The 25,830-nt window shown below is 45.6% G+C and overlaps 1 protein-coding gene across 1 annotated transcript in view; it reads right to left on the reverse strand.

Moving 5' to 3' along the window:
• CDH23 (cadherin related 23) overlaps nucleotides 1–25,830 on the reverse strand; it is a 397,278-nt gene that overhangs the window by 146,508 nt on the left and 224,940 nt on the right. Inside the window, exons 14-17 of the mRNA XM_060274909.2 lie at nucleotides 17,379–17,443; nucleotides 9,726–9,963; nucleotides 4,173–4,278; nucleotides 3,951–4,078 (exon numbers count right to left, since the gene is read on the reverse strand). Coding sequence (XP_060130892.2) covers nucleotides 3,951–4,078; nucleotides 4,173–4,278; nucleotides 9,726–9,963; nucleotides 17,379–17,443 — 537 coding nt within the window. The remainder of the gene's footprint in view (nucleotides 1–3,950; nucleotides 4,079–4,172; nucleotides 4,279–9,725; nucleotides 9,964–17,378; nucleotides 17,444–25,830) is intronic.

Raw genomic sequence — 25,830 nt, forward strand, 5'->3', positions numbered from 1 at the left:
TTGCGTTCATAAACCGAGGTACCACTGTAATAATAATAATAATAATAATAATAGTAAAGCAGTAAGCTGTAAAGAATGGGAAGAAAGATCAGGAAAAGAACAGCATAGATGTACTATCTTGATGGTGATGGTGATGATAATTGCATTGATCTTTATACATGGAACCTTCAGGCAGATTTGACACACCCTTACCCCAACAACCAAATGAATGTATAAATGCAGCCTTCACCAACCTGGTGCCTCCAAATGTTTTGTACTACCCCTCTCAGCAGTCCCACTCAGCACAACATCTGGAGAGGACAAAGCCAGTAAGGGCTTGTACAATGGGACCAAATAGAAGAACTGATTCCTGGTGTACTACTCCAAAAAGCGGGGGAAGATGAAGAAATGAAGCCACTGAGAGAAACCTTAAGGGAGTGATCAGACAGATATGACGAAAGCCATGAGAAAACAATCGGCGCCAAAGCTAAGAAAGCGAAATAAGAAGTGAGCAGTCAGCTGCATCAAAGGCTCAAAGAAGAGTCAGAAGAAGAAGATCCACAAAGAAAAGATGGTTAGATTTTGCTGCGTGGAGTTCATTGGAAAGATGAGTTGGAGCAGTCTCCGTTAAATGAAAGGAGCAAAAGCTAGATTGGAAAGGATGAAGAACAGAATTGCTGAAAAGAAGGCATTGGCTCAAGAACTTTTCTTTATAAAGGGAGAAGAAAGATGGGGGGTGTTAATTAGATGAGTAGTGTAAGGGGTGGGGGGTATTGTTTTATTTTGTTCTTATTATGTATTTTGTGTTTTTATCTTGTATTTTTATGCTTTGAACCTCCCTGAGATCTACGGATGAAGGGCAGTATACAAATGTAATTAATAACAATAATAAAGGAAATGCTTAGGACCACCAGGACAGTCACTTAAATGCATAAAGGGACAATGCATAAGGCAGAGACTAGGATATAAATAAATAATAATCATACAACCATCTATATATTAATAAACTCATTTCCCAAAGCCCTACCCTTTTAAAGTCAAAAGAGCACTAATATAATAGGGAGGTGTTAGAAGGCCTGGAGGAACACCAATGTTTGCACACCCAGACCCCGCAAACCAAGCAAAACCACCCCATGTGGAATGAGAATGCTGAGTGTCTACTGTGGGGGAAGGATTGGGTGGAATATCTTGGTGGAGAGAACTCCGAAGGGCAAAATTTTGTTGCAAACAACATTTGTCATTATTATTGTCATTATTATTTATTTCTTACATATCTTCTCTTATGCCCCTCAGTATCTTATTGTCCTGGGAACAACCTGTCCTAGCTCATGGGATGATGGGTTGGAGAATTGGCACTTACTGGAAACCCAGGGTCACATACAGTAAACCAAGGGTCAAGGCAGGTTATTCAGGATCACAACAGACATAGCAAAGAGCACCTTGGACAGAACACTATGGCAGGCGCCGCCTCAGTAGCATGCTGAGGTCTTGTGAAGGCTGGTTGGTCTAGGCTTGATGTTAAGCCTCCCACTTCCGATGAGCTATCTGCGTTTCTTAAAGGACCATTGCTTGACTCTGTAGAAGCTGCCTCCTGCAGTCAGGGAAGGGACAGTAAGTATTGCAGCAGGGGGTGCCCTTTGAGCCTGAGAAGTTGAGTAACGACACATCCTCTAGACTAGAAAGTCCTAGAATGGAGAATGATGGATTGCCATGTGATGCATTCTCCTTTTCCAAGTCTTTCTCTGAGAAAGAAAGGAGACTGGGGCCAGCGAACATGACTGAGGTTCTGAAAAAAATGCCTCCAACTAAGGCCAGAGAACATGAGTGCATTCTGGTGTAACAAATCCACTTAAACACACACACACACACACAGAGAGAGAGAGAGAGAGAGAGAGAGAGAGAGAGAGAGAGAGAGAGACCAAAAGGTTTGGAATAAGAACTGCCTGATGGGAGGTTGCACAACCTCCCCACAAACAAATCAGGACTAATATTCAATAATGAGTGGATCTTGGATAACCTGAGTACAAAACTCGTGCAAGCAAATCAGGACAAGTGCTCAATAAGCAGGTCATCTCTGGAGGAGCAACATTTGGGGATTCATATGCCCTGATTTCAATGCAGATGCATGCCAGTGAACAAGTTGCAACATTGCAGCTATTGATGCGATAAACGCCCATGACTCCATAATTATTTACACTGTGCATGAGTTTATCTGCATGATCAAATAAATGGCAAGTGTTCAGTGCTGCCAGTACAGTGCTACCTTGGTTTATGAACTTAATCCGTTCCAGAAGTCCTTTCTTAAACCAAAGCTGTTCTTAAACTGAGGCGTGCTTTCCCTAATGAGGCCTCCCGCCGCCGGTGCCCTTCCACCGTTCAGATTCTGTTCTTAGACTGAGGTAAAATTCACAAACCAGGACACTACTTTCGGTTTTGAGGAGTTCGTAAACTGAATAGTTCCCAAACAGGGCTGTTCTTAAACTGAGGTACCACTGTATAGCTACCAATTTTTCATCCCACGCGTCCACTTCCTAATACTTGCCCATATATTTGTGCGATGGCAGGGATGCTGGGGCAACCTGCCTTGGGCCATGCTGAGAACCAGTAGTTAAAAGCCAAGAGTGGAGAAGCAATTAAAGCAAGTACGTGCTGTACAATGACGAAACGGAAAGAAAGGCCTTGCCTCCAGGCAAGTTATGTGAAAACAGAGATATGCCTAAAACTGTTTCGTTGAGTGTTTCAGCTTCTGCCTTCCTCAGTAATACAGCTGGAAAGCAAGGTGACAGTTTTCAAGAATACTAAGGATGGAATCATTCTTAGGAATGATTTCCATTTCTTTCTGTTTTTTTAAAAAAGGAAAGACTAAATAGAAATCAATTGTGACCTTCCAGGTTAAGGGAATATTAAGGTCCAGGGAGTATTAAGGTCCTCCTGAGTCTATAACTCAAGAAGTTTTCTCTTTTCTGCTACTACCACTAGATTTGGTGGCTACTCCATCTCTATTGGCTCTGTGGAAAGACCAATTTCATCAGGCTCTTCCCTTGACTGTCATCTACCGGTAGCTGCTTAGTCTATAGGGGAGAGAGAGAGAGAGAGAGAGAGAGAGAGAGAGAGAGAGAGAGAGAGAGAGAGATATGGAGCTCTTCTTCTAGATTGCAACCCTGAGGGCAGCAGGGACTCTCTTGTTAGTGATATCTGTAAGCCTCTCCGGCAGTCTTTTCTCTTCCAGCTGAAGAGTGGGTTTAAGGAAGGTTGAACAGATAGCAGCAGACAAACCTTGCTCTGTGGCTTTTGAGAGTCTTAGGGTACTTCTAGACAAGGGCTTAATTTGCAAATGGGTCATTGAAATATTGCAAATGGGTTTGTTGACAACCATTTATTTTCCCCTTACCTTAATCTGGGGGTGGTGGTGGTGGTGGATGAAATTGGGGGAAGAAGAATGCAGGCTGGCGTTTTGAGATCCAGGACATTATATGGGCTTTGCAGCAACAGCAACAACAGTAACTCGCATGCATGCATACCTGGCGCTAGGGGAAGAGAGGGGGCAAGCGCCCGGCAAGAAGGAACTCAAACTCTCATTTGATTCCCTCCCCTTCCCGGCCTGGTCTCTGTCATTAATATATACTGGTATATTTCTTTCAGAGATCATAAAATGTGGGACACAACTTGCCTACCTAGAAAGACACTTTGCTCCTTCTGTCGCCACCCTCTGATTTCCCCCCTTGGTGCCACCACTGCATGCATAAGAAGCAACAATCCCACAATAAATATTCATCTGAAATCACCCTTAGATAACAAGGCAGTGTGTGTGTGTGTGTGTGTGTGTGTGTGTGTGTGTGTGTGTGTGTCTAATACAGTGTTAATACTAAAACAGAATTAAGAAAAAAAAGTATCAGGAGAACCATCTCCTCTGCTCAGAGGAAGAACATACATTTTGGGAAGCATAAAGGGAAGGCATTGTTTGTACTTACAAACACCTCTATGGTGATGGGGACAGTACTGTTGAGTGGTGGGATTCCTGCATCCTTAGCCATTACAGACAAATAAATAACACCATTGGGAACTTGCTCATAATCCAGAGGGCGGACAACGCTTATCACTGAAAAGGCAAGAAGCCTGTGTTGGCAATTATTGACATTAGGCATTTTAAAAGTCGAAGCATAATGCACACACATGCACTGTATTGCACTCACCTCCATAACCTTCAGACAAAGTGATGTCAAAGTAACTTCTGAATGCAGAAGCATTCACAATGCTGTAAGTGATCTGGTTGTTCGGAGGAGAATCTTCATCTGATGCCTAGGTAAAAATTGGAAGAAATAATTTAATATTAATCTAATCTACCTACCTACTGTTATTGGAGCTTTTAGATAACAAGACCTTGTAGCACAACCACCAAGTGTTTAATAAAATAACTTATAGATGTCATTAATAAACAAAAGTGTGAATATTCTTATGGAGTTTGGCCAAGCCATGCCAGCCAATTTCTTTGTTGGGGAGTTTTAATGCTCAGGAATGGCTCGCTGATGGTTCCTCGATAGGAGCTAATGTTTGAGGTGCAGAGAGTTCATCCCTGGAATGTGAGACCCATTGGAGGGAAATTGGTGTATACTTCCCCACTCCCGGAACAGGTTGGGACTGATCAAACATCTTTGTGTGTGAATTAAGTCTCAATAACAGGAGTTTTGGGAGAGACAGAAAACAAGAGAGATGAGCTGTAACTTGAAGGTGCCGTGGGATGCAAGTACCTTTCTGAGGGTCTGATAATGGGGAAACAGATTTGCCAACTGCTATAGGGAAGCTCATGCTTCTTGCCTCCAACTATACACTACTTGTGTATTTATAAATGGACCAAATGCTGCAAAAACACCATATGCCTATAGCGATCACTTCTCTAAAAGGAAGCCTCAGTGTTGTCCCTGGAACTTTTCACTCCTCACAGAAGTGTGAAATGCATAAATGCAAATGTTAGCTTTAGTTGGTTTCTCAGATATTTCCCATGAAATTCTAGCAAAATTCGCAGCATATAACAACCATAAGAGAAATAGATAAAATAACCCAACAAACATTAGAATTTACCCCAGAATTGGCCTTGCTAAACATCTTCCAGGACAATAATGCCCGCCTGCATCACAAAGAACTCATAACCCACTTACTCTCAGCAACCAGAAGTACCATAACCAGACACTGGAAAGACCTGTCAGGAGTAAGCATGGACAAATGGTACCAAATAGTATGGGAAACAGCCCTACTAGAAAAACTAACCAATAAGTCTCAACAAATGAAACTGATTTGTAAAAATGCCAAAAGAGACATTGCACATATCTTTGTATACCAAGAAAACCCTTAATTAAAAAAAACACAAAACAAAATTTGCAGCATATTCTGGGTAGGGGTGCTGATGGGTTTTTGTTTTGTTTTTGTTTTAGTGCTTCAGTTGTCAATTTTATTGTGATAAAATCATTCTTTCAATGAATAGGGACTGATTAGGTTCTACATGATACTGGAAAAGGTGCTATAAGCAATATTGGCCAATCCTTCAAGAGCAGGTCTACTGTTTGGGAAGGAAAAGCTAAGCTGCCACTTTGACTAGGGGGCAGGAACACGTCTCCACCTAACGAATCTGCTCCCAATGACGGGCCGTGGAAGATTTGCTGGCTGGGAATAACTCTAACTGGACAAACCTAGTAGCAGGCTCAAGCCTTCCTGAAACTCCCTTGCTCCCCAAGTGAAACTTGTTGATGGTGAAAACTGCCTGCCTACAAAGAGTATCAGTTTATCGGAAAGGAGCTGTGCAGTGTGAAAACACTCTGAAGATCACTTTAAAACCACACACACCCTGAGGCTACTCTAAACAGTGCTCACAGAAACATGTAATCTTTATTGTCTAAGGGAAAAGCTTGGGATCATCAGCAAGATACAGGCCAACTGCCTTCCTCCCCAAAGTCACTCTCTTGAATGACTGAAAAGAGAATAATGTGAGTAATGAGTGCATTCAGATGAATCTTTTCTTTCTAATGAGCATATGCTTTTGAGTCTGCATTTAGAGCAGCTCAAATAATGGGAAATCTTCCTGACTTTCTTCCCTGCTCTGCTCATTGCTTTGTGTACATTTGTGTAGCTTGCGTAAGCTTTGTAATGCCAATGAACAAGGGCTGAAGCGGGATGCGCTCTCAATTCATGCACTTCAAACACATCCAAATGGAAGTGCTGCTCCTATCAGAAAGGCTACATCTCCCTTTAATGGCGCATTTATGCTGCTGCAGCTTTCACAAGAAACTCCTAAGCGGAGAGGATACAGGGACTCAGGAGTAATGGGAAGACAGCTCTCCCTACCTCATGTGCTCTGGTTACTTAGACAAATGATAACACCCTTCCAATCCTATCACTGAAATTCAGAGAGCCTCAAGAGAATTCCCAATCACTTGGAGGGTAATGAAATCTGATTCAGTAAATCCTGGGCCTGAAGCATAGTGAGAGCTACCTGAGTCACCTCATAATGAACTCATTTTCCCTACAGTGGTACCTCTACTTACGAATTTAATGCGTTCCGAACGCACATTTGTAAGTTGAAAAAATTTGTAAGTCGAATCCCATAGGAATGCATTGGGAGAAAAAATTCGTAAGTAGAAGCAACCGCATCTAAAAATTCGTAAGTAGAAAAAATCCTATCTAAACCACATCCAAGATGGCGGACGGAGCTCCATTCGTAAGTAGAAACATTCGTAAGTAGAGGTACCACTGTATATGCTTTCTTAGATAATTCTCAACAAAAAGCTCAGAGTTTTTCCCACAAACCTGCACCCCTCTCCAAGCAAGCTTACTTATTCCAACTCAGCCTTGGTGGCAAAAAGAGGCTGTTGTAGGAAGGAGAAGCTTGTAGGTCTAAATTTGGCCTTAAGCTCGGCTCATTTTTTTGTTTGTTTTAAGTCCTCATTTTAATGTGAGTTTCTCCTCACACACAAATTTATATGCAATTTTGCCTCATACACACATTTTTGCAAAACAAAATTATTTGATATAATGCATTGTCACTAATATATGCATTTTAATGCACACTTTATCTTATTTCAAAGTCTGGCCGTGGCTCAATTCCCACATTGTTTTGGAATGTGAGAATTAGGTATATCCACCTTTAAATGTGAACACAATCAAATTTATCCCTAATTAGGAGTGGCCAGGCTCTAAGGCTGAAGCTTATAAGGCCTATCAGGTTTCCAGCTTGGCCTCCTTGCCACCAATTCCTCCTGCCCTCCCCATGGGCAAAACTCTATTTGCTGGGTGGGTGTGGATATGTGGATTGGCAAGGAGTAGCAACTCATTTAGAGGTTGGATCTGAATTCATGGGCTCACTTTGAGGACCCCAACTACCACTTTCAAAAATTCATGGTATCTAGTGAAGTACATAGTTAAGGCAGAAAAGATGGGGAGCAAACAGAAAGAACTGTGGAGCATGGTAGGTTGCAAGAGTCATATAAAACATCTGAAAGAGCAGAGATGGAAGGGGTTCCAGGCTTTCTCCTTCTCATATGCTTGACTCCTATTTCACTTCTGTTTAATTGCCTCCATGAACAGTGCTGTGTTCTTGTGGCAAAGCTTCCCAGCATTAGAATATCACCACTGCTCTATTATGTGTAACCAGCTAGGAAGCTGAAGAGACAAAAGGGGGTAAAGTAGACGGTGAACTTCAAGAAAGAGATTTCAAAAATAAGATTTGTGTTAGAGGTGAGTTTGCATTTATGTGTAAAAGTCAATTCACGTGACTACTGTGCTTCCTGTTTGCCATGAGCACAGAGCATCAACTGGCAAGCGAACTGAAATATTTTTTTAAAAAACAAAACAAAAAAAGTGCCTTACCCCTGCTAAGAATGACTATTCAGAGCAAGCAGTTACCAAACACATGCATACAAATGACCAACCACTGGCCCAGTCCACAAGTAACGCTAAGCCAAACCATTGCTAAGAATGAGTGAGCAAATGTGTCTTTTCTGGGAGAGGAGATTGTGGCTGCTTTGCTCCTCTCCATTTGTTTTGCTGCTGTGCTAAGATCCTGTGCTAAGTTGTGTCATTCAAACCTAGGCTCGTGGCTTAGCATTCTCCAAACAAACCATGAGCTAAAACTAAGGTTTGTCCTATGACTTACAATTTGTCTAGGACAGATAAAACATGAGCCTAGGGTCGGACAACACACTAAGCCAAGCCAAACCACAGCTTTGCACAAGGCAGCATCAAAAGGACTGCGGAGGAGCAAAGCCATCAATCACAATCTCCTCTCCAGGAGCCACTTATTTACTCATTCACACTAAACCGTGGTTTGGCTTATATTTATGCATAAGCATATCTGCACCTGATGTAGAATACAAATCTTCCTACATTTAACAGGATAAGACAAATGAACCAACTACTCCGGGGTGACCAAGTTCACCCCAGAGTTTAGTTATTTCTAGCTCTCCCTCAGATAGACTCTGCAAATTAACCACTGCATTTCAGCATTCTTATTACTGGTCTCATCCCATAGCTTCTTCATCTAGATATCCAATCATATGATCTCATAAACTCTGTCCCTGTCCTTCTCAGGAAATCTGTATAAATCACATGATCAAAGTTAGCCTATTAAAAATTTCAGCCTCTCATAAGTCTTCTAAACATAAAGAGAACTCAAGAGTTTTTGTTGTTTATGCTTTTACTTCCTGCTCTGGGTGCCTGATAAATGATTTCCAAAAACACATCATTTAATTTTTTAAGAAATCATTTGGAACATAGGCAAAAACATCTCAAGGAAGCCACACATAAATAATGGGAGATAAAATGAATATAATTATTATTTAACCAGCCTTTTTTCTCTTTTTTTAATCTGCCTCTCATGGCTTATCTGAATCTGTTGTGAAGGCTGATCAATAATGATGATGCCCCAAACCTCTGCATACTATTATCCCCAGTGGAGCAGGTGTTTTCTGTGGTATGCCATAGGGCTACTGTCAGGAGAGGCAGTGCCAATTTTCTTTATGCGGCTTGTTTACCTTCCTCCTCTTGAATACTGATGAGCTAAAACAGGGGAGTATGTCTTGTAAAAATAATCGTTTCCTGAGAACAAAATGATCACCTTACATTTTGGCATTTTTCTGCACCCCTTTGTAAAATAGTGCAGTATATTTCATATTGGGGTGGGTCACAAGGGTTGAAGGAAAGAGGAAAGTATATACCATTAACAATACTGCAATGTAGGGGGGGGAATGATCCCTCCATTCCAATAGGCATCTGACTGCAAATTTGTTCCTCTCCACACTGCCATAACTTTCAGTGAGATTTGCATTGAGATGGGCTTCCCTACAAGAGAGAGCATGGCCTGGTTGCTTCAGCAATAAGGGCTTGTTCCCTTCTTCCCAAAAGCATTAGATAATCAGGGAAATGAAGGCTGCAAACAAGTGGGGGGGGGAATGAAAGAAAATAAAATGGGGAAACCGAGCCACGCAAAAAAACCCAAAGAGCACTACCCTAGAATGTTCAGGACAAGTTTTGTCTCTAGTGGATTGCTCCCCTCCCCACAAAACAAACCCGTTTCTGAAATGCTGATGTAATTTGTACACTTGATGAACATTTCTCAGAACACATTACCTGCAAAAATAGTTCCATCTGGACATAGTTTCTAGCAACATACATAGCGATCATGTTGGTTAATGTTCACTCTACATATTCTGGACACATGAGATACATACATCTGGACTTTCTAAGCTACAATTTCTTACCCTCACACGGACCACCTGAGTGACTGAAGGCTCATTTTCCCGCAGAGCCCCCAAATAAGAATCCTTCTGAAAGGTGGGGACGTTGTCATTGACATCTAGGACGTTAATTCGGACTCTCCCTGTGGTCTCTTCTCCACCTCCATCTCTGGCAATGACAGTCAATGTGTAACGTTGGGTTGTCTCGAAGTCCAGCCGGCCAATTAAAGTGATTACACCTGTATCCTTGTCCAATGAGAATCTGGAGACCAAAACAGCAAATAAATGCTATTTAAGGAAACCTACCAAGTTAAATTGCACACCTGGAACCAGCAGGGGGAAAGCAGATGGAGCTGGAGGCTAATTTTTAGCAAGGAAGCAGCCAGCAAGGAAGGAGTTGAACAGCACATGTCCCCCACCTTCTCCATTCAAGAGTTGCAACCACCCTAGGCTGCTTTCTCATTATAAAAGCACACATATGTACATTGGGACATCATTGCACACATTAAATGGACAGAAAATCTCTTCTGTGTGTGAACAGAATCCTAGTTATTCCAGTTAAGAGGCAGAGACCTTAATGAGCCAACTGAGAGATCTTGAAGAGCCTGGTGAGCCTTCCTTATATCTGGTAGCATAACATTAATTATCTTCCAGCCTGGCTGCCTGATAAAACCACTTCCGCTGACACGGAGGTGGGGTTGTGGGCTTGGCCCGACAGAACCCTCGCGAGGGGGCTGAGACTCAGCCCTCTCGCGAGAGGGGGAATCCCCGCCACGTCATAAGCTGGCTGGCCAATCGGGTCAGCCGGGGCGGGGCTTCCATCCATTTAAACTGGGACGGGGCGGGAGCGCATCCTCTTTCGCCCCGGATCCTAGAGCAAGAAGTTCAGCTCTTGCTTTGCCTTCGTCGCCTTCATTGCCTGGCTGCTTGTTTTGTTTTTTGTTGTTTGTTTGCCTTCCTATTTAGGTTCGTTATTCCTGAGCCTCGATCGTCCCTCGTCTGCCGCGGCCGGCTCCCCCCCCACGCAGCGCCGATCAGCTGGGAAGCGGCTTGCGAGCGCGCTCGCCTCCTTGCCTCCGTTCGGCCGAGTTCCCAGCCGCTGGCAGCCTCCGCGTTAGAGGGAACCGAGTCTCCAGCCGCCCGCAGGCCCCCGCGTTTCTTGCGGCGTTCCTGGGCCTCTCCTGCGGTCCCTGTTTGCGAAGGAAGCGCCTGGGGCTACGTCTACTCCGAGCGGGAGTCTCGGAGCGCCCTTTGTCTTTCGTGCCGCGGCTGCTGTTCGAGCCGCCGCGCCCTGCTGCGTCGCATTGCGCTTCCCCCCCTGCGCTTCCAGCCCTCGATTCTTCTTCCAGCGGTCCAGCAAGGGAGTACCATCGCCTGCAGGGTCGAGGCGGCTGCCTCCCCGCTCGTGCTCCGCCAGCGGCGCCGGAATCTTCGGGGCTACATCGGCTGAGGGGTGAGCTAGCCCGCGCACGGGCCATTGCATACCTTTCGGAATTAATAATTCGGGAATTAATATTTAGTATCTAGAAACACCCCCCGTGGTCGCGTGAGCTGGCTGAGGCAGCGCAGGGAGCCATTTTAAGAGTGGCCGCGTGTCCCTGCTGCGGTAGCCATTTTGAGCGTGTCATTGCCAGCGGCCGCCATTTTGAGAGTGGCCACGTGTCCCAGTTGTGGTAGCCATTTTGAGTGGGTCATTTCCAGCGGCCGCCATTTTGAGAGTGGCCGCGTGTCCCGGCTGTGGTAGCCATTTTGAGTGGGTCATTCCCAGCGGCCGCCATTTTGAGAGTGGCCACGTGTGCCGGCTTCAGCGGCCATTTTGAGAGGGTGATTCCCAGCGGCCGCCATTTTGAGAGTGGCCACGTGTGCCGGCTGCAGCGGCCATTTTTGGGAGGGTCACTTCAGCGGCAAGCTTGGCCGCATATTCTTGCTGGCTCCTCTTCTGTCCGCTTCCAAACTGAGCCTTGCTTCTGTGGTACTCGGTCAGTGCTTACAAATTGGATTGCTAGGTTTTACCCAAGTTTATTGGTGCTTCAGTTACCGTTTTATTTAATTGCTTGACATTGGTTTCTGGCTTTATCAATCAGCTGTTGTTTAACCAGTTTATCTCTACCTGTGTGGCTTTTGATTAATTCACTTTCATTAATTCATCAGGTATTTGGTTGATTGGTATCGGGGTTGCTTTACGGCATCAAGGAAATTAATTGGCTTAATTATATAATACCCTGCATTGTTGGTGGACCTTGCTAAATATCTGGGCCTTGCTTAAACGTGGTTGGGGGTTGCGTGGGCATTAATTAACGCACGTAGTAAGTTAATTCCTATTTGTTTGCGCTTCTTCTCATTATTTTCTTGTTGGCTCTTTTCAACTCTGCCTGTTACCTTAGTTAGGCCCGCTATAGCTCGCAGGACCATGGCTGGCCGCAGCCTGCGCAACAAATCCAAGGGTGCAGCCCCCCCAGCCAACACTGACCTCACGGCTGCAGGCCCTGCCCCGGCTTTCAACCCCGAAGCCTTGGCCCAGGTGGCTTCTAATTTGCAGAATATCTGTAATCAGCTAGGTCCATTGTGCAGTACTTTGGCCCCGTTGTGTGTCTCTCTCGCCTCTGCGAACCGGGCGTCGCAGAATAGTGCTGCCAGCTCCCAGGCCTGTGTCCTCGAGACTCCTCTGGAAAATAGTCAGGCATCTACCTCCTCTAATTTCTCCCTTTTTAGTTCTCAGACTAGCAGTGGGGGAGCTCCTGGCCCCTTGCTTACCAGCACGCAGCAGGACGATGGTGCCCGCCCGGGCACATCTGCGTCTTTCACGAATAATTTTTCCCAACTTAGTTCTCAGGTCAGTAGTGTGGACGCTATCAGCGGGTCTGCCGCTTTGTTCCCTAGTCAGCGGCAGGACACGGAAGCACGAGGGGGCACATCGGCCTCCTGCATGTCTAACCCTCATCAGGCCCAGGCTGCGGCTGCCTCCTTCATGCCTAACCCTCTTCAGGTTCAGGTTACAGCGCAGCCTTCTCAGCAGGCTATGGGAGCCTCCTTAATGGCTAACCCGCATCAGATCCAGCCCTTAGTGCAGTCTTCTCAACAGGTTAGTGTTGTCTCGCAGGGTTCATCTTCCTTCATCCATAACTCCCAGCAGGTTGCCAACGTGGCGCAGGCAGCGCAAGCAGGTGCTCACATCTCCCACCAAGGTCCACATGACTCCTCTCAGGACTTGGGTCGTCCCCCACCGTCCCCCCTCCTGTCTGCTCAGTCTGTTTCAGATCTCCTCAGGTCTCAGGCGGCTGCAGGTTCAAGCTCGGCACCAGAGGCCATCGGCCTGGGGCCCGGGCCCGCCAGTGTGGCCCCAGCCACCGAAGAAGGGCATCAAGGCGGGAAGGCGAAGAAGAAGACCGACAAGCGGAAGCGCAGCAGGAAGGAGGACTCCGATGATGAATCTGGTACGTCTTCCGACTCAGACGCGGAAATCCCTATGGAGGACTATTGGGGGGTGGCTGAGGACCAGATGGGCCTCCCGGCCTGGGTGCATAGGAGGAGGGCTAGCTCCCATCGGAAGTCCTTTAATGGTACGATAGAGTGTCGGGGAGGTGCTGTGGTTCCTGATGTGAAAGTCTCCACTTGTGCAGACACTGATATAGTGCTGGGGTCCCACCTTTCAAACCGTAAGCGGGAAAAGATACTGAACGGGGATTTCATAGATGTCTTCACTCTCCTGCCCTTGTCGCACATGTTAGGAAAAGGGGAGAAGAGGAAGCAGTATGGCAGGCGCAAGTTTAGAACCCCGCGCGCTGAGCGTACATTTGAGAATTGGCATGAGGGCATACATATTTGGGTGGCTGTGATTTCGGCAGCGTACCCCAAGAGGGCCATGCACTTGATGGCTTACATAGCGGATGTCAGGTTGGCCTATTCAATGGCTGGGGAGGCAGCGGCACTAAACTATGATGAAGATTTTCGTAGAAACGCCTCTCAAAACTCAAAGACTCGCTGGGACCAGAGGAATCAGAACTTCTGGAGCAACCACGTGGTCCCCTATGTTGAAAAGAAGCAGGCGGAGCCACAAAAGTCTCTCAGGTTGGAACCCAGGAAGGACCCCCGTCGTAGGGTCTGCTGGGAATTTAACAGGGGCCTTTGTCAGAGGCCCAATTGTAAGTACGCGCATGAGTGCGACAAGTGTCTCGGACAGCACCCTGGGGTATCTTGCTTCAAGGGGAGGCAGCCCTTTCGGGGGGGAAGAGGCGGTGGCTCCAACCAGGGCTCAAGGAACCCTCAAGGAGGTGCGCAAGGACCAGCCCCTGGCCAAAACAGATACTAACACATCCCTAACGATAGCACGCTCCCCCATAAAGCTTTCCCCCCTGCGTTCACTCCTAGACCTCTACCCCAACAGAAGTGCGTCCACCTACATCTGGGAAGGTTTCTCTCAAGGTTCAGAATCCCGGTGCTTTCCCCGCCTTTGTCGGGTGACCCGCCCAACCAAAAGTCTCTGCGGGAGAGGCCAGACATTGCGGTTAAGAAAATCAATAAGGAAATAGCTGCTGGTCGGGTGGCGGGCCCCTTTGACGCACCACCCATCCCCGGACTCCACATTTCCCCCCTAGGTATCGTCCCAAAAAAGACTCCGGGTGAATTCAGACTCATTCACAACCTCTCTTTCCCTATTGGTAAATCGGTAAACGACGGAATCCCGCAGGAGCTTTGTACCGTGAAATACGCTTCCTTTGACCAAGCCGTTAGGTTGGTAAGACAATTTGGGAAAGGGGCCTTGATGGCCAAATGCGATATAGAGTCGGCCTTTCGCCTTCTGCCAGTGCACCCTCGGGACTTCAAATGGTTGGGCTTCAGGTTTGAGGGGGCGTACTTCATAGACAAAGCCATGCCCATGGGCTGTTCGGTTGCGTGCGCAGCATTTGAGGCTTTCAGCACGTTTCTGGACTGGGCCCTCCGCTTTAGAACAGGTTTAGCGGGCGTCACACATTACTTAGACGACTTTCTCTTCGTGGGAAAGGGAAATAACGCGGACTGCGCAGGCCTTATGCAGGCCTTCGCTGCCCTTACTCAGGAACTTGGGGTGCCCCTGGCGGCCGATAAAACCGAAGGGCCCGTGGTTAGATTAACTTATTTAGGGATAGAGTTGGACACCGTGGCGCAAACATCGCGCTTACCCATGGATAAGCTCACTGCCCTTAAGGAACTAATCTCGCAGCTCATCCTCCTCAAAAAGGTTACCCTTAGACAAATTCAATCCCTGCTTGGCCATCTTAACTTCGCATGCAGGGTCATTTGGCCGGGACGCCCTTTCTGCCGTCGTCTAGCCAGGTTGACTGTGGGTCTCAAGCGGCCATACCATAGAGTCCGCTTGCCCAAAGGGGTAAGAGCCGACCTTGAGGCCTGGCTGACCTTTCTCGACCACTTCAACGGGGTGTCACTTTGGCAGGACAATCTGAGCTTGAGTTCTGATTTCCAGGTGCAGTCGGACGCAGCAGGCTCCCTGGGTTTTGGAGTTTACTTTAAGGGCAGATGGTGCGCTCAGCCTTGGCCAGCAAGTTGGCATGACTCAGACATCACACGTGATTTAACTTTCTTAGAATTCTTTCCAATAGTCGCCGCGGTGCACTTGTGGGCTGAGGAATTCAGGAACCGCCGGGTCTGCTTTAGGACTGACAATCAGGCGGTGGTTAGTGTTCTTTCACGGCAATCATCCCGTTCCAACAGAGTCTCTGCCCTTCTTCGGGCTTTTGTGCTGCGCAGCTTGCAACTGAACATGCAATTCACAGCAAAGTTCGTTCCAGGGGTAAATAACGATATCGCGGATGCATTGTCTCGTTTCCAGATGGACCGCTTCCGCTCGTTGGCACCGGAGGCACAGCAGTGGCCAGAGCCATTCCCGGAGTCCCTATGGAGCCTTGGGAGCGAGAAATCTTGAAGGGAGTATTTGCGTCTGTTGCCCCCTCCACGTTGAGCTCATATAGGCGCGCGTGGAACGAATTTCTAAGTTTCAGACGTAAAGGTCCCGTTCCCGCACCGCTTGACCCCCCTTCAGAAAGGGAGGTCATGCAGTATGTGGTTCACCTCAGGGATCTGGGTCGCGCAGCGAAAACACTTAATTTGCACACAGCAGCCATATCATTCTTTTGCAAATCACTATACTCCAGGGACCCCTGTGATAATTTCCATCTTCGCAGGGCCATGGAAGGATGGCGCAGGTTGCAACCGCCGGCTTGCGACTCAAGAAGGCCCATCACGTTTGATCTGCTGTGTCAAATTCACACCCACTTGCGCGCCCTCTGCTGGTCCGACTACGAATCTAGTCTCTTTGCAGCAGCCTTTTCCTTAGCATTTTTTGGAGCCCTAAGGGTTGGAGAAGTAGTGTGCGAAGACCACCCTAATGGTCTTTCCCGGGGGATCAGGATGCAGGATGTGTCCTTGTCCAATTCCTTAGCGGTCGTGCACATTCGACGATCAAAGACTGACCAGCGGGGAATGGGTGCCACCATTCGCCTGCCAGCAACTGGCAGTCAAGGCCCATGTCCGGTGCTAGATCTAAGACGTTTCCTTTCCCTGAGGCCAGCTGGCACTGACCCGCTGTTGGTTCACGAAGACAAGTCCAAACTCACGCGTGCCCAGTTCACTCGGGTCCTACGTAAAGCCATAGCAGCTTGTGGCCTGGAACCCAGCCAATTCTCTGCCCATTCCTTTCGTATTGGGGCAGCCACCTCCGCTATGCATATGGGTTTGTCGTCTGAAAGGATTCAGGAGCTGGGGAGGTGGAAATCGAACGCTTATAAGGGCTACCTGCGCCCCACCCCTTAAGCCCTCTCCCCATATTGATAAACAAGGACACTTTTTTCAGGTCAGCTCAACCTCAGTTCTGGATACTCCAATGCAAGGCCAGTAAGCTTGGATGCAGGATGGCCAGAACTTGGCAGTTCTGCTCCATAATTAGTTTGCAATGTGAACTATAGCATTTGCTCCATAAGTAGTTCATACATAAACTTTACATTGGAATTTACACTGGGAACAAGGGGTGGAGGGTGGAACCAAATCAACCTTACCTGAAGGTTGAAGTGGGAATCAAAGGCTGTTGTGGGGAGGAAAGGGGTCTGCTCTGAATCATGCCAAGTGGGTGCAGAGCCCAGGACACCCCAGAAGTTAGCCCCTGCAATTTCCACCCTAGGGGTGGGAAGAGACCAGCAGTGACTCCTATTCACCAAGAGGCCGCTGTGAAGGTGGCATTGGGCGGGTGGCTGTTGAAAAGAGAAGGTGACAGATCCGGCCTCCAAGGAGCGGGCTACAACAATCACTGGTACCGTGGCAGCAGCAGCAGGCGATACATTCCTTGGTGGCTGGATCTGCTACCCCTGCGAATATCCATGAGGCCTCAGTTTGCCTCATGGGTGGGCCTGCCCTGTTCCTTGGATAGTAAACAGTGGTTTTCTTTGCCTGGTTTCTTCACCAGGTTTTGCCAGCAAGCAAAGGAGAGACACGTTCAGACCAATCCAGAACTAGCAATTTTTTAAACTGGGTGAATACCCACTTTTCAGATCAACTCCCGGGAAATGTACGATGATAGAAAACTCTTATCTGTTGCTACGAAGGAAGGAAATGCACACTATAAACGACAAGAATCAGAACCACACTAGGATAAATTGAGGAAGCCCTAGAGATAGCAGTGGTACTTACCTGTCAGGATCATCACTGAAATAATAGTTAACTTTCCCATAAGAGCCCACATCATTGTCTGTAGCCTAAAAATTAAGAAAAGAAATCAATGCTAGTAGTAAAAAATTTTATGAGAAGGAAATCTCATAGTATATTAAAGCATATTTGAAAATCATGCAAGAGCATCTAATCAAAATCGAGCTGGCCTAGGGCAGAACCATTAATCTTATTAATAGTATCACTTCTTTCTTCTAAGTTACATATCCATTTCCTGGCACCACCGCCAGCTAAAACTGCATAGAAAACAGACAGTGTAACTTAGCCAGAATCAGCTCGCAGTAAATTTGTTGAACTTTCCATTTCTAATCACTCTGATTTGGGCTTACAAATTGAGCCCATGTGGACTCCAGGACATTTCTTTTCCAAAGTTTTGTAGTTAGTTTATTACACTTCTTCAATGCATATTTATAAAAGAGACTCAAGGAATCTCACAGAAATTTAAAATATACTAAAATTAAAATGAGAAGACGATACAAAGTTGTAAAAGAAGTATCACCACGTCTGACAAAACATCCTCTTCTCTTACTACTCAGCTGTCTACTCAGCTTACTACTTAACTGTCTTCACTTTGTGAGTCCCTCACACCTTTATCCTGAACAACTGGCATCGGCAACAGTTATCACCACCTATGCATCGCTTCCAGAAAGCTACATTTTATTCCAAATGCATATGTTAGGGAGATCTGTGACTTTTATAAGATGATAGGATTTGGACTCAACATGGCTTCTATAGGGACCATATCAACCCATATACCGTTAAGTTACTTTCTTCATAGGCTAAAAATCTAGTTTGGTATCTGTGACCATGTTTTCTCCAGTGTAACTGTTATTTCCACTTCCATAGTTCTGCAACCTTCAAAATCATTCCTGTTGGAATTCTTAAGTAAAAACATACTGCCGCTTGCACACCATGACTTATTATGTATGTTCTCTGCACGCAGAGACAACAACAACAACAACAACAACAACAACAACAATTTATTTATACCCCGCCCATCTGGCTGGGTTTCCCCAGCCACTCTTGGCGGCTTCCATCAGAAGAATAAAATAATCGATTAAAGATTAAAAGCCTCTCTAAACAGGGCTGCCTTCAGATGTCTTCTAAAAATCTGGTAGCTGTTTTTCTCTTTGACATCTGGTGGGAGGGCATTCCACAGGGCGGGCGCCACTACTGAGAAGGTCCTCTGCCTAGTTCCCTGCAACTTGGCTTCTCGCAACGAGGGAACCGCCAGAAGGCCCTTGGCACTGGAACTCAGTGTCTGGGCAGAATGATGGGGGTGGAGACGCTCCTTCAGGTATACTGGACCGGGGCCATTTAGGGCTTTAAAGGTCAGCACCAACACTTTGAATTGTACTCGGAAACGTACTAGGAGCCAATGTAGATCTTTCAAGACCGGTGTTATGTGGTCTCGACGGCCGCTCCCAGTCACCAGTCTAGCTGCCACATTCTGGATTAGTTGTAGTTTCCGGGTCACCTTCAAAGGTAGCCCCACGTCGAGCGCATTGCAGTAGTCCAAGTGGGAGATAACTAGAGCATGCACCACTCTGGCGAGACAGTCTGCAGGGAGGTAGGATCTCAGCCTGCGTAACAGATGGAGCTGATAGACAGCTGCCCTGGACACAGAATTGACCTGCGCCTCCATGGACAGCTGTGAGTCCAAAATGACTCCCAGGCTGGGCACCTGGTCCTTCAGGGGCACAGTTACCCCATTCAGGACCAGGGAGTCCCCCACACCTGCCCGCCTCCTGTCCCCTACGAACAGTACTTCTGTCTTGTCAGGATTCAACCTCAATCTGTTAGCTGCCATTCATCCTCCAACCGCTTCCAGGCACTCACACAGGACATTCACTGCCTTCACTGGTTCTGATTTGAAAGAGAGGTAGAACTGGGTATCATCCGCATACTGATGAACACCCAGCCCAAACTCCCTGATGATCTCTCCCAGCGGCTGCATGTAGATGTTAAAAAGCATGGGGGAGAGGACAGAACCCTGAGGCACCCCACAAGTGAGAGCCCAGGGGTCTGAACACTCATCCCCCCCACCACTTTCTGAACACGGCCCAGGAGGAAGGAGCGGAGAATTACTGATATGAAAAATATACCTGAGTCAAAAACCTGTAAGGTTGAAAAAGTCAAGGAAAACAGCCATGAAAGCCCAGATGCTTGAATTTCATCTTTAAGAGCATAAACAGAAAGAAGATAAAAAAATTCACATTAAGGAACTTTACTTTAGATAAGAACTGTAACTTTGCCATGGATGAAAGCTGCAAAAGAAAACAGCCAGGGGGGTTTCTGACAAGTGTGTTATTTACACAAAGGAGCTGATTCAGGTAACTGGAGTCAATTCTCATCTTTAATGACACGTCGATGTCATCAACGATCCCACATTCATATGTGGTGAATCAACTTTCACACCTCAGGAATAAAATGTTTTTTGTCTCTTTTGTAAGAGATATATACTTTTTTTGTGCAGTCTGCCATTTCCATGGAGAGGCTGTCTCCCTTTTTGGACTACATCTCCCATCAGCCCCAGCAGGCATAACTGTGCTGTAATCTAAAACATCTGGAGGATGCCAATTCTATGGAGGAGGATCTACACTACCAAACCCTGAATAGGATGTGAATCTCAACAGGTGCTTAAGAAAAAGTATGCTTTATTGAGGAAAGCACTCCTGCTTACAGTTCTTATTTATGCCTGATGTGTTTGGAGTATAAATCATAGGAATTATCATCCCTTCTTTATCTCCTGAACGGGGAGTTCCTTTGTGTTTTGGGAGAGCACTTGTGAGATGAACCTCTGATAAGAGTGGTTATACTTAAAATGCACTAAGCACAATAGCTGCTTTCATGAATAAAACATACCTTTTTTCTCAGCACATTTTAAAGTTAACTCCTCCCGTCACCTTTTTTTTGAAGCTGTACATGGGGAACATGCTATCATGAATCTGTTCTTACTACGTATTACTGGCACATTCCTTAGATTTTGGTACCGGTACTTGTAAAGAATGAGTGCATGTATACACACATCCACACACATCGTTTATTTGTATTTATGATTAGGGATGTCAGAGGAATCCATTGAAAACAAGGTCTATTTCTGTACACCAATTTGATCCACATTGTTGTAGTGACTCACTGAGAAAGCTACTTATCTTAGCTCTCCACAATAATTCTTCTTCTTTTTCCTGCTACTACTATTTATCACCACCCCTTCACTCTAAGGTTCCAGGGAAGATTACAGATTAAAAACAACATTAAAAAATTTAAAACAACTAACCATGAATCTTTGAGTGGTTTTAAAAAACAAAACAGGGACACAAACACAAACACAGACACAAAAACTAATTTGCAAGAAACATTACTTATGTATTAATTAATGTATACTGGTGCCTCTTTGCTGTTCTTGTTTCTTAATGCTGACAAGTCTAACAGGGCTACCTATTGCATTACGGTATCTTTAAAAGGATACATGCAGGAAAAGTAATTAATCTGTAAATATATGTTGATATGTCTGTCTATTCTGGGCTATGTAAAAATATGTATATTTTTGCAACAGTGAACAATGAAAGGGAACACAGACTTATGCAATACACACACACACACACACACACACACACACACACACACACACAAACAACTGCAGTTGAAAATGTAGGCTGAATTAAACCAGATGGAAGTGTAAATGGACTGAGGAATGCTTGTACATCCCAATTTATGATAATACCAAGTTAAATCAATGGGATAAAGGTAAAGGTAAAGGGGCCCCTGACCATCAGGTCCAGTCGTGTCCGACTCTGGGGTTGCGGCGCTCATCTCGCTCTATAGGCTGAGGGAGCCGGCGTTTGTCCGCAGACAGCTTCCAGGTCATGTGGCCAGCATGACAAAGCTGCTTCTGACGAACCAGAGCAGCGCACGCAAACACCGTTTACTTTCCTGCCGGAGCGGTCCCACTTTGATGTGCTTTTGAACTGCTAGGTGGGCAGGAGCTGGGACCGAGCAACGGGAGCTCACCCCGTTGCAGGCATTTGAACTGCCGACCTTCTGATCAGCAAGCCCTAGACTCTGTGGTTTAACCCACAGCGCCACCTGGGTCCCTAAAATCAATGGGATAGTTGTCACTAACTGGTATACAAGGGGCATACCGGTAGTTGATCATGAAGTTCTGTTGTCTCTGTTATTCACAACTTTTCTAGGAGTGCTACAAGTTAATGCATAAGTAACTGTAAGGGGAGACAGGAAGGAGTCTCACTCTCGGTAGAATCTGAGACCTTCATCACCAGGATGATGTCCTTGCAAATCTTATAAAGCTATGACAGATTTCACAATCTGGTCATGGCAAAAAATAACAGCAGCCTTCCCAGGAAAACGGGTAAAGCTCACAGTGTCACTCTTCGTGAGCAAAGCAAGATTTGTGGGTGTTTTAAAGTCTCGGCTCTAATGAATATATAAAATATGCATGAATGGCAGCAAAGGCAAAGGGGACAAATTTCTATTTTAAAATGAGAAATATGGAATAAAATACCAAACCATCTTGTTTTTTAACTTATTTTCTAAATTGATTTCTGTCCGAGCTTCTTATAGGATGATGGATGTGAGTAAAAGCAGTGTAAAGAAACACACTTCATGCCCAAATCAAAAGGGCTCTCTGAGTTACATACACTTGAGAGTTCTGCTCCAACTTTCTTTTATATACCTTTGGCCTTGCCTATATTTGAAGAGACTATGATGAGGGGACCACAAAAGTTTGGATCTTTTTCTATTCTAAGCTTAGTGATGGTAGTTATGGCTGGACACAGATGCAGGGGCTGAAGAAAGTGGCTTCAATACATGAAGCCTGAGACAGGTGTAAGTGAAAATATAGAAAACTATGTTATATACGTATCCAGCTATATACTGAATACCTTTTCAACCTGGTCAGTTGCATGTTTGCATCACTTCTGGTTGAGCAGCATTTTCCAGAGCACACGATGTTACATTTAATTATATACCTTCTACATAATATTTTGTTTATCTGTGTAAAAATTAAACCTTAATTGTAAAAAAAAAACAACCCACAACCAATATGCCATTCGGACTTAACTTCTCACTTAGATGTTAATCTCATTTTAGCTTGAGGGCTTTTTTTTCCAGCCGGAATTTACCGGAACTCAGTTCTGTCTTTGTCCATGGAGTTTTCTTGGCAGGGATACTGGAGTGGCTTGCCAGTTCCTTCTCCAGGTGGATCACGTTTAGTCAAAACTCTCCACTATGACCTGTCCATCTTGGGTGGCCCTGCATGGCATAGCTCATAGCTTCTCTGAGTTATTCAAGCCCCTTTGCCACGACAAGGCATTGATCCATGAAGGGGATCCATGAAGGGGATCCATGAAGGCTGATCGCCGAAGAATTGATGCTTTTGAATTATGGTGCTGGAGGAGACTCTTGAGAGTCCCATGGACTGCAAGAAGATCAAACCTATCCATTCTTAAGGAAATCAGCCCTGAGTGCTCCCTGGAAGGACAGATCGTGAAGCTGAGGCTCCAATACTTTGGCCACCTCATGAGAAGAGAAGAATCCTTGGAAAAGACCCTGATGTTGGGAAAGATTGAGGGCACTAGGAGAAGGGGACGTCAGAGGACAAGATGGTTGGACAGTGTTCTCGAAGCTACCAACATGAGTTTGACCAAACTGCGGGAGGCAGTGGAAGACAGGAGTGCCTGGCGTGCTATGGTCCATGGGGTCACGAAGAGTCGGACACGACTAAACGACTAAACAACAACAACAACAACAACAGTTCTGTCACCTCTCGGGTGAGCACCATTGACATTCTAAGAGCACGAGGGAGGTGCTCGTGGTGAGTTCTGTCACCTCTTTTTCTAGCAAAACAGCACTGCTTAGCCCCCTCCCTCCACCCTTGATGTGCTTTTTATTGTGCCTTCGGAATGACTGGTGGTCATGATTGTATTGTGAGCTCAATATCAATATTATCTGTACCTTCGAAATTTTTGGGGCAGATATGCTGCTTTGTTTTAGTGCATGCCTCACAGCTTCCTCCTGAAAACCCATAATTTTTCATACCATAAGTATTCTTCTTGCCCCCCCCCTTTTGGGTTTCTGGTTCTGGTATATGGCAAGAGGGATGCTCCAGACAGCAATAATTCACTAACATTGCAGAGGTGTTGCAGAACAACTAATAAAGCAAACTATGTGGGCAGCCCAGGATATATCCACCATCAATGCACTATTATTGCATCAGTGACATGTCACATAATACACCTGCAAAAGAACACCAATCTGGAGGTGCCCTGAGATGGATGACATCATATGCATTACTGCAGGTGTGTGTGTGAGTGTACGCAAGCACGCACCCACCCACTCGTTAAAACAGACACACCACTGTTGAGCCATCATCATCAAGGACCTTTGCACACGGCTCCACTTTCAAGTGAAAATCCTTGTGGTTTTTCACTGTACGTCAAAGAACAAAACCCATTCTGATTTTTGGGAAGCACAGCACAGCATTAATAATTAAACAACGCCAAACACATCTCTGCCTGTTCTTTAACTGCATAATTTCACTGAGGGGAAAATGCTGTTGCAAACATGTTAACGGGTCAATGCCCCAGATTTGAGGCCTGTCAATTAAGATCAACAATCTCTCATGAGTTTATTCGAACCCAATTACTTGCCTGAGCCCACCAACTGGCTAAGGGATTACAAAGCGTCAGAGTAAGAACGTTTCACAGTGAGTTCTAAAAGGCCAAGTTAGGAGGGTGAAATACCATAGTATGACTTTTAAGGGACCTTTGCACCTCAGGGTCGGCCAACTATTTGATATTTAAGCATTTTGTACGATAAACTTAGAAGATTTGAACATTGTTGGAAGGAGATCAAAATGTGCCATCTGCTTGGTTTCTCTCTCTCTCCTCCCCTGCCTCCCCCCACAAGCAACCAACGGCTTTCTCTTCCTTTGATTCTACCGTCTTCTAGTCAGCAATACTGCTGCTTGGTTTGGCAGGGGTTGCCTGGTAGGATACTGATGTACCTATCAATTTGCAACCCTTCAATCCCATGCAGCATACTTTCCAGGTGTTTAACCTGCCCTGCCAGCTGGAGGCTAAGAGAGTTGCAATTTCCTCTTGGGTGGGTTATTGTCACAGTATGGCCTCGCAAAAATCAGACTTCGGTTTTCATTGGCTCCAAACATGTCTTTGGGAAAGGGTTCCTTGTATCCTTGGATAAAATGTGTTACACCTCATTAGGGGAGAAGGCTAACGAGTCGGTCATGCAAGATGGCCACTTCCTCATGTTCAGTTTATACTTTCCTTTGGCAGATAGCTCTCAGGCTGCTGCAAGCTAATGTGGCTGATTCATCCGACTGCAGGTATCCAGATGGTCCGTCAGCCAAATAGTCCCTGGAGAACAAGCCATTCTGCAAAAAGGGGGCCCGATTTCTGGGTACAACTCTATGCTTCATGTCCCCCCCCCCATTTTTAAAAACGGTCACAGAGTTAAGAGACAGAGTCTAAAATCCCCATAAACATTATTAGAATAATTTTTAAATTATAGACTTACTCAGGCATAACCACCCACTCCAGTCTCCTTTTTCTTTGTTGATTGTGGGTGCATTCATTGCCAGACACAATGTAATAATGGTTTGCCAGTTGCAATGTAAAAAAAGAGACATGAGGGATTGACCAAATATGATCCCTGTGCTCGGAAACAGTGCTGGCCTTCAGCACCAAGGCTGGAGAAAAACAGTAGTTTTTAAGGAAGCTGAAACTAGTGGATATGAATAGGTATGGGCACAACAAATGGAGGTAATACAGCATGTCTTCAACTTTTGGGATTTGATCCAGAAACAAATCAGCAGCCAACAGAACTCATGTAGGATTTATGTTACATTCATCCACAGGCAGTGTCCAATAAAAGCTTTGTTGATACCTTCAACTGTCGCTTAGCTAGGAGTTTTAAAAATGGCTACTGTCAACATTTTGGGAATCAACAAACTAGTACTGGCTTCCTTCTCATGTGTATTCCATAGCCTTGCATTTTAAAACAAGCTCGATGGACACATAAGGCAGAAATCATGCCCTTGGAAAAAGGAATGGTTCAACACTTAAGAGTGCTTAATTCAAACCAAGCAACCTAGAGAATGGGAAAACTCTCCTACACTAGACTTCCCTTAATTAGCTAATCACAGGTACTACACTTCTAGTCAGCTCTATGGACCTGTGATATGTTGATTGGTCCCTATCACAAGGGAAGAGAATTCAGAATTCAGAAGTTCTTGCCCTGTTAAAAGATGGAGCCCTGGGCTGTGTACACATTACCATTTTCTCTGGTTCTGCTGAGTTTCAAACCCATGTGCACAACCCAAATGTTTCCTTGTGAGATGCTGTGGTTTGATGTATCCAACTCGAGAACAGTAGCC

This window comes from Zootoca vivipara, chromosome 5 (assembly GCF_965207765.1).
Source record: "Zootoca vivipara chromosome 5, rZooViv2.hap1.1, whole genome shotgun sequence".
Lineage (NCBI taxonomy): Eukaryota > Metazoa > Chordata > Lepidosauria > Squamata > Lacertidae > Zootoca > Zootoca vivipara.